This window comes from Arachis ipaensis, chromosome B1 (assembly GCF_059453495.1).
Source record: "Arachis ipaensis isolate K30076 ecotype BB chromosome B1, ASM5945349v1, whole genome shotgun sequence".
Taxonomy (NCBI): domain Eukaryota; kingdom Viridiplantae; phylum Streptophyta; class Magnoliopsida; order Fabales; family Fabaceae; genus Arachis; species Arachis ipaensis.
In genome coordinates, this window is record NC_142436.1 from 145,109,121 (window position 1) to 145,118,880 (window position 9,760).

The 9,760-nt window shown below is 32.8% G+C and overlaps 1 protein-coding gene across 1 annotated transcript; it reads right to left on the minus strand.

Moving 5' to 3' along the window:
- Positions 1–8,229: 8,229 nt before the first annotated feature.
- On the minus strand, positions 8,230–9,420 carry LOC107620040 (uncharacterized). The gene is made up of 2 exons (XM_016322268.3): positions 9,060–9,420; positions 8,230–8,847 (listed from the first exon to the last, which is right to left on the minus strand). The coding sequence occupies exons 1-2, from the start codon at positions 9,332–9,334 to the stop codon at positions 8,658–8,660; spliced, it is 465 nt and encodes a 154-aa protein (XP_016177754.1). The 5' UTR covers positions 9,335–9,420; the 3' UTR covers positions 8,230–8,657.
- Positions 9,421–9,760: the final 340 nt, after the last annotated feature.

Below are 9,760 nucleotides of genomic sequence, written 5' to 3' on the forward strand. Positions count from 1 at the left end.
AACTACATTAAACTAAAATTAAATGAATTGGAAAAGAGTTGTTCATTGAACCTGTAATGAAGAACAATAAAAATAAGAGAAGACATGGATGTTGAAGTGGTGGTCATCAAAGTTGCTGTGGTGACAGATGGTGGTAATGGCAGGTGGTGGTGACGACGAAGGAGAGAGAGAGAGAGGCGGGAGAAGAAGGAGAAGAAAGAGGGGGTGGCGACGACGGAGAGGAAGTGATGACGGCGGTGCTCTTGGTGGCAACGGAAGGGGCAGGGAACGAAGGTGGTGGTGGTGATGAGAGAGAGGGTGGAGATGAAGATAGAGAGTGTGAAATTCGAAATGGGGGAGACGACGTTCACGCTTTCATTTGGGGCACTGTTATTGTCAGAGTAATCCGATGGTAACGTTTTTCGTGTGCCAAAACGCAGTGTTTCACTAAACATTGTTACCATCGGATCTTTTCGTCGGTAAATTCGATGGTAGTGGGCGCGCCAAAAAAATTTTTTCCCCTTCAAATATTACCGTTGATGTTATCGTCGGAAATGTTATTCCGACGGTAATATTTTAGGTTTACAAATTTCCTACCTAATCCGATGGTAAATTCGATGAAAATCTTGCTACTAACGTTCGACGCTAAATCCGACGGTACTCAACATTTTTCTTGTAGTCTTTTTTATAGGTTTTGGATGTTTCTTCTATGATTTTGAATGTTCTCTTTTAAGATTTTAAATATTTTTTGGTAACGTTTTATAATAAAATTGGCTAAGTTTTTAAAATGTTGACTGAAGAAGAGGTTGGCTATCTAGATTTTTTGTTTTGACATATACTACCTAGTTTCATTCTATAATACTGTGTTTGGTTTTGAGGATAGGACAAGACAACACACTAAGAACAAGATACAACGGACAGAGATACAAAAATTTGTATTTTTGTATTTTATTTGGTGATAAACTAAAATAAATTATGAAAGTCTTATTTCTTCTTATTTTTTCATTTAAAAAAATTAAAAAATATAATTATGAAAAATTAACAAGACACTACGGAAAAAAATACTGAGTACCGTCAGATTTACCGTTGTCCTGGAGTTGACAGTATAAAGGTGCCGAAAACTGTTTACCAGCGAATTATTTTCGTCTGACGCTAATTAACGGCAGATTTTATGTTAATCCAATGGTAACTTGGGCACCATTTCACGTGTTTAGGTGCCAAGTTACCATAAAAAATTCAACAAGTCCGTCGGTAGGTATTTTTTTGGCACAGTTAAGCCACAATTAGTAGTCAAATTAAAACTCTTGCTAACAAAATTGTTTGTAGAAATCTAAAATTATCCAAAATGAACATATTATTTTATTAAAAATAAATGGTCTGAATATAATAAAATGTCACAGAAGTAGAATACAATGAAATAGACAAAAAAAATAAATTCCTAAACCCTACAGATCCTTGTAATCGTCGTCGTCGTCGGGGTCCCCCTGCTTAGGCGGTGGAGTAAGTACTGACGTCGGTGCCTCATCAGCGGTGTTGCCACTGGAACCATCAGCATCGCTGCCTCCAGCATACATCTGCTTGTTGTACACCTCCATCTATTCTCGCAAACGATCTAGCTGCTCCTGCTTCTCTGTAAGGTCCGAGCTTATGGCAACGGCTACTCCCTCACATGCAAGAAGGTTGTTGTACCTCTATTCAGACTGCTCCGCTTGTTGGCGAAGCTCCTGTGTTAGCTTTTGTACCTCTTCCTGAAGTCGAGAACTTCCTGGAGATCGATAGAGCTGGTGGCAAAGGCAGAGACAGAGAAAGCCACCAACGCGAAGGAATGGAGGCCGCTGAAGCGGCGATTCTTGTGACGTTCAGAGGCAGTCTTGCACCAAACCCTATCAGGATCTACCACTGAGGTCTCGGAGCCAGAAATGCCGTTCCCTCTAGGTGGCTGAGACTATTGGGTCGCGACCTCCAACCTCTGCGTGTAATCCTCTTGTGGCACACACGTTGTGATTAGGATAATAGTTAATTGACTTTAAACCAAATAAGTTTGAAACTTAGGATTAATTTAAACTATGTAATGGCCGTAGACTGGTCGTCAGCAAATCTCTCCTTGTTGGCCTTCAAAGTATGGATATACTTGAAGGTCTTTACCAGCGTCTTTTTTTCATCTTCATAAAGGTCGCCGATGCACCTGTATACTTTGATGATTGGTGCGGAATTTAAAGTCCACAAACTAACCGGCAAGTGTACCGGGTCGTACCAAGTAATACCTCAGGTGAGTGAGGGTCGATCCCACGAGCATTGAAGGACTAAGCAACAATGGTTAAATGATTTACTTAGTTAGGCAAACAGAAAATAGTGTTTGAGAGTTCAAAGACATTAAACAATATAAAGAATATTAAAGAAAGGCAAGTAAATAAGTTGGGAATATGTATAGAGAAACAGTTAAGGCTTCAGAGTTATCTAATTTCTGGATTGACTTTTCTTATTAACTATTTTAGTCATGCAAGATTTAATTCATAGCAAACTATATATGACTAGACCCTAATTTCTTAGACCTTCCTAGTCTCATCTAAAATTCATCAATTGCCAATTCCTTGGTCACTTAATTCCAATTAGGGGATGAAGCTTAATTCTAGTTTATATGCCACAGAAATCCTAATTACCAAAATATAAAAGGATTATATGTCACGTATCCCATTAAATCCAGATAATTAAAATTTAGGAGAATTTGTTTTCAAGCTGTTGTTCAAGTAAAGAGCTTTTCCAAGTTATACAAGAACTCAATTAGAAAGAGAGTCATACTTCCGTTCCACCCAAATTCATAAGAATAAGACGAAAACAATTCTTGAAATAGAAATCAATATATGAATTAAAATAGAAAAATAATAAAATCAATCCATACAATAGACAGAGCTCCTAACCTTAACAGTGGAGGTTTAGTTGCTCATGGCAAGGAGAGAAAATAAGGATTCTGATAAAATGTATTTTGGTAGATGTGGAATGGGATCCCCCTGTGGAATAATCCCACTCCCCTTTTATATCTAATCCTAATTAATTTAAAATCTATCTTCTAAAACTAAAATAATATCTTTTCCTATTTTAAATTAATGAAAGATGCTCATGCATCAACGACTTGGGTGAAGCCTTGTGAGCGATGTTCGTCAGACAGCGACGCTTTAACCCTCATCATTTCAAAATGGGCCTCTAGTTCCTTCTTGATGGATGGATGGATCCATCTCGCTAGGTGGTCGCGCCCCTAACGAACGTCACTCATCATCTGCTGAATCCGTTTTGCTGTCCGGTGATCAGATCTTCCTGATCATGAGATTATGTTCTGTATCCTATATGAATTTTAACTGCACAAAGTAATTCAACAACATTATTTAGTCGAGATAAAATACAATTAATTAATTCAACATTATTGGATTCTTACCGCCCACTTCTGAAACCACCGCTCTTTGGTCTTAGTCGGGATCGTCGTGTACCTCGGCTACGGGTGGTCATACATTGACTTAATGACCTCGAAGACCATCTTCTGTGTGCAAGTATTATTGTTTGGTGCAAACCTATCAGAGAAAAAACCTAACATTAACAAACACATATAAACACATAAACTAAAGATTAACAAATGTAAGATTAAAACATTGTATGTACTCATGCCTGCATGCCATTGGCCAAATCCTCAGCTGGATGTCGGCGGTGGTAGAGGGACATCCTGCTGGGGGGCACTAGAGGGCTTACCCACCGCAGTATCTCTCGCTAGATCTACAGGAGACATAGCAGAGGGAGGCACGTAGTTCGAGTTTGGGACCATGATAAACTGTTGGTCCGCTAGACCCGCCTATAACGTCACAGGGGTCGACGGGGTTGTCGGGGTAGAGGATGATGATTGAAAAGTCCTCAAGGATTCGGTGGAAGCCATCCCTACCATGACCACGAGATCCACTCAATTTATCTCTACTACTTGTCATCATGCATGTCTGCAAAGAGAATATACTATTAACACTAATCAATATATATACTACAAAAATCATTTAACATTTGGATTATTTCAAAAAAAAATTGACATAACCTCCCCTAAAATTTGACATATATCCACATATATGGTTCCCACAAATCCAACCAACCTCGGCCTCAATCCATAGCATCATCAGTCAAAACACAATCAAATTCATAACATTTCTAGCAGATTATAATAACTTATTTTCATAGGTAGGTAAATTCACAAGCTTTAGAGTTAACTATTGCTACTATTAAATATTACATAATATAGGTAAGTATATTATATAAACTTAAGGCTTGTAACATTTTTTTAATACATTTCCTACTTCAATATCAAGCATCTTGCACTTCTTCCTAAATCCTAAATCAACATACAACTAATTCATAATTCCTAAATTAATTTCATCCTAAATCCTAAATTAGCATATGATAACCAAGTCTTAAATCCTAAAGTAACATATAACTAATTCCTAAATCTTGAATTAACTTCATCCTAAATCCTAAATTAGCATATGATAACCAAATCCTAAATTCTAAATTAACTTAACACTAAATCCTAAATTAGCATATAATAATCAAACCTTAAATCCTAAATTATCATATAACTAAATGCTAAATTAACATATAACTAAATCTTAATTAAATTAACTTAAACAAGGAAAAAGAGGGACCATAGAACCTAAGGAAAGAACAGAAGAAGAAGAACAGAGAAAAAGTGGGAGTCGCGTTGATGCTGAATGGCGACGGCGTCGGTGCTGGACGACGGCAACGGTGTTAGATGGCGACGGTAGCAAACAAACAGAGAGAAAGAGAGAGTCGCGGCTAATGGAGGAAAAAGGAGGAACAGGCTGACGGAGGGACAAGCGGCAGTGGAACTGAGGATGGACTACAGGGAGAGGCGACGGTTAGAGAAAAAAAGGAAAAAGAGAGGTTAGAGAAAGAGATGAAATTTCGAAATGAAGGAGGAGAAGGTTTGGTCTTTAAATTTTAAGACTCGTTACTCTTAGATTTATTGGTGGATAAATTTAATGATAACTCATTATGAGTCACCAAAATATATCATTTCACTAAAATGAATTTACCGACGAATTATTTTAACAATATTCAATATTTTCTTGTAGTAAAAATAATAAAAAAATAAAAATAAATTATATTTTTTGTTAATAATATTTTTATATTAAAATAAATACAAAATATGTTAATTTAATATTTTTAAATATAATATTTTTATTCATATTTTATCTGATAAATATAATTTTATATTTCTATATTTTTGTTTCAGTATATCATATCCATAAACAAACACAGCCTAAATATCTTATATGCATGGCTCATCATCAAGATATAGATATAGATAAGCAAGATACTTATTATACATGTAGCCACGTTAGACATTTAATAATTTTATAGATAATCAATTAATCATACAAGGAGCCACGTTAGACATTTAATACTTAATTTTATTGATAATAATATCGTGCAGTGTTAATCCCCTACTATTTATTATAGGGTGGATATCTAGCTAAGTTTATTTCAATAGTTATCCACAATCGCCCGTTTAAGATAAAAAGCCCTTTTCCTTTTCCCCTTCCACGCATTTCCATCGACCAACCCCTGGATGGATAAGAATCTCCACTTATAAAGGTGTACTAATTATTTTTACCAATAATTAGACATCATTAGTTTCTGGTAGATAGTCACATAAAAAATAGTTAAAATAGATATTTGCATGAAGATTACTTTAATCATTTTCTAGAAATAGTTACTTTATTTTAAAAAAATAATTATAATTACTAATAAAAACACATATCAACTGAAATTACAAACAAAACTATATATATAAATATATATATTTTTAGTTTTGGTGAAAATAATAACTTTTTATATTAATATGTTTGACATAAAATGAAATCAAACATTTAGTATACCTATAAAATTATTATAAAATCCAAACTAAAAAATATAAATGTTTGCATGGTTTTAAAATTTTTTATTTATTTTGTTCTTTTTTTTATTTTTAAATAAAATAATAAAAATTAAAATTTATATTAAATTATTTAATATAATATATTTTAATATTTTAAGTATTATTTTTACATAAAAATATGTTAATACGAGTAAATACTAAAATTAAAGTAAGAAAAATGAGAGAAAATAAAAACAACAAAGAATGGTAGCGATGTTTGATTCCATTACTATGTTATGTGATTGATGTCTGTCCTCAAGGTGGGCACCCCAACATGTGGTCCTCATCAAGAAAAATATGTTTTGATTAGTTATCAATTTAATTTTTTTTACTATTAATAAGTTATAATTCAAATAATAATGAATTATAATTTAAATATATAATAGAATTTTTTATACTCACTTAAAAGATTATGAATTTGAGTCTTTTTATTTTTAATAAAAAAAATTTTAATTAAATAATTTAATAATATATTTTATTCTATATTTTTAAATATTAATTATTAATTAATAAAAATAAATAAATTCTAATGAGTTTTTAATATTCTTGGTACATTAATACAATACAATATATATGTGCTTACCGCTTAATGCTTTCATATTTTGATGCAATATTTTTACGCAATTCGTGCCCTTCGATGCAAGGTCATTTTTTGCCATCTATTATATATTACTTTTTTGTCAACATATTTATCAGAGTCCAATATTTAAGCTCTATTAGCATAAAATTAGGATAAAGTATTAAATTAATTTTTTATTTTTAGGCGTAATTTTATTTTAATTTTTAAAATTTAAAATATTTTATTTAAATTCAAAAAAAATTATTTAATTTTAATATAATTTTACTATGAAATCAAAATTAAATAATTAATAAAATATCTTATATAACAACTATATAAAAACAAAGTCAATAATTAAAAAATAAGTACAAACTCTAAAAATATAAAATTAACCGTAAATGTATCAATATATTATTTATCATATAAGGCATTGTCTTTAGTAAAGCCCTATATTAAACTATTATAGATTAGTTTAGATTTAGTTAGCTTTTTAATTTAATTAGTTACACTGACTAAAAAACTATGTATATACACCTATCCAGTTATTTAATTAGTTCATCATATATAGTATGTAATTTGATTCGTTTCAATATTTTTAATTAAATAATTAATTAACATTGAAAGAATTTTATTCTATATAATAATAAGTGAATCTAGTTTGAGCCAGAGTTGTTAATGTCTGATCAAGTTTTATATATTATATAATTAGTTTAAGTTCAAGAAGGTTATTGCATGGAGATCAGACTCTCTCGTGCAAATTGCATGACCAGATTAGATATAAATTTTTATAATTAATTTATCCATCAGCTTTATAACATGAACTCAATGATGATGAGGATGTCCATATATACATGATCAAGCCATATATACAATATAGATGCCCTGCTCATCCTAACTTGGAGATAATATTCAATTAATTCTCAAATTGAACTTAAAATTTTAATTAGTTGGAGACTTGGAGTTGAATCAAAATGTTCTATGTACACACATGTACCTTAGCAAGGGTTATAATTATATACTTATAATGGAAATTAAAAGTACCTTAGGAAGCTAATGGACAGACCGACCATGGCATTGCCAACTTGCTATTCGGGGTTAAGCATTGAAATTTGAAGCCAACAAATGAAATACACATATGCACCAATGTAATTTCAAATTTTAATTTCCACTTGGTCTTATTTTATAACTAGTGTGCATAAGAAGTTAATTATATGTGGAAATAAATCTTTTCAATTTTTTTAATAATTGAGAGAGTAAAAAATAATCTCTAATTTTTTGGTATTTTTTTAATATATTTTTTTGTTTTACTTATAAAATTAATAATAAAAAAAATCATATTTTACTCTTTTAATTATTAAAAAAAATTAAGATGATCTATTTTCTGCTATCCAATTAACATACTAGATTAGATCGTCATTAAATACTGAAACAATATGCATAAACTTCACATAGACAGTGTGCTATATGCTATGGCCCTGCCAAATGATGTGAATGAAGTATATTGATGAATGTGGTTATGCATTGTCATTTTGCTTAAAAACAAACACCGCCATTTGTTTGCCACAATCCCCAAGGCCATGCCACAGCTTCCAATCAACCACCATATACTATATTCTAAGTACCAATGTATCACCGTCCAATACCCACATACCTCTTAAGTAGTAACATTGGTGGTATGCAATAAATTATTAATTACTGTAACTATAACTAAACCACATTAAACAAATTAAATAAGCAAGCATAAGATACCATAAATAATTAACCTTAATTCCATCTATCACAAAAAAAAAAAACCCTCAAGTTCGGTTTCGGGTTCTGGGGAAGAAATTAAAGGGAAGCACTACTAGACGAGGCACAATAGAGAATGTGATATCTCCGTCTCACCTTTCACAGTTGTAATAATAATAAGTTGGATGCAAAAAAAAAAAGAAAAAGAAAAAAGAGTTGAAAGGACATTTTGGCCTCATACTAGGAAGCAAAAGGACAAGGGCCATGAAGTCATTAACCAAGGCAGAGCAAGGGCAAAACTGGCACAAAATAGAAAAAAGAAAAAATGACCCATTGTTCATTGTTGTTGCTTGTTTTCTCTCTAGTCTCTAATATTATTATTACTATTACTATTATTCCTTTGTTTTTTTCACCACGATCGTCATCTCAGTATGCAAAAGCGCCACCAGCACCATGCCGAGGAGGTTTGTTTGTGGTGGTTGCTCTGCGGTGATGATTATGAGGAGAGGTTGACGAAGAAGAAGAAGAGGAACAGTTGGATTTGGTAACAGCCTCTTCCTCGTCGATGAAAATCTGCTTGCACCTGCAATCTACGCTACAGAAAGCCCTGTCACCTCTGCATAAATATATTATTCATTCGTTAATAAACATTAAACAATATAATAAGCTTCAACCTTGTTTAATAATTAAAGATCTGAATATTTTTGTGAGAACAAGGAAAGAAGATAAAATCATACAAAGCACTATTTACAAGATCTAGGTTTGTACGGAATAGAAAGCAGAAACAGAAGAAAATAAAGATGAGAACGAAGTAACTAACTAACTCACTTGTACATGTAGATGTCATTGCCAGGCAAGAGCCTCTTCCTGCACAGAAAGCATTGTTCTAGAAAAGTAGTGGCTGTGGGTCCCTGAAACGCAAAAGAGTTCTGAGAAGAAGAAGAAGACGGAGAAAGGGAAGAAGAAGGAGTGTCGTTGTTTGTGGTGGTGGTGGTGGTGAGCATCATGGTGGTTTTATTAATGACTTGAGGAATCTGCTTCTTGGTGGTGCTACTACTACCAACACTTTTCTGCGCTTCCAACACTACACTCAGACCCACCATTTTTCATTCTATGTGTGAGAGAGAGTGTTGGTGGTAGTGGTGGTGAGTGGAAGATCCTATAGTAGGAGACCAAATTAGTTGAATAAATAGCAGAGAGGAATTGAGAAGAGGAAGAAGAAGAAGGAAGGGAATAGTACCATGAGAGGAGTGAGAGTGGGTCCCCTACAGCTATGGAGCAGTAACAAAGATTTTACTGTTTTTCCCATCCAACTGCCACGTACCCCCTACTTTTTAGCTTCCCTTTCATTATCCATTTTTTACTTTTTCATTTTCAGCCAAAAAATGAGCAAGCTTTTGTCCTTTTGTGTTTTATCCCTCCCAATTGAATTACTCTCTCGACTAATTAGTTCCAACTTAATTAAAGTGTAATAAATATGGTAGGGGTCTTCAACCCTCCTTTGACTCCAATATTCCAATTTCTTTTTT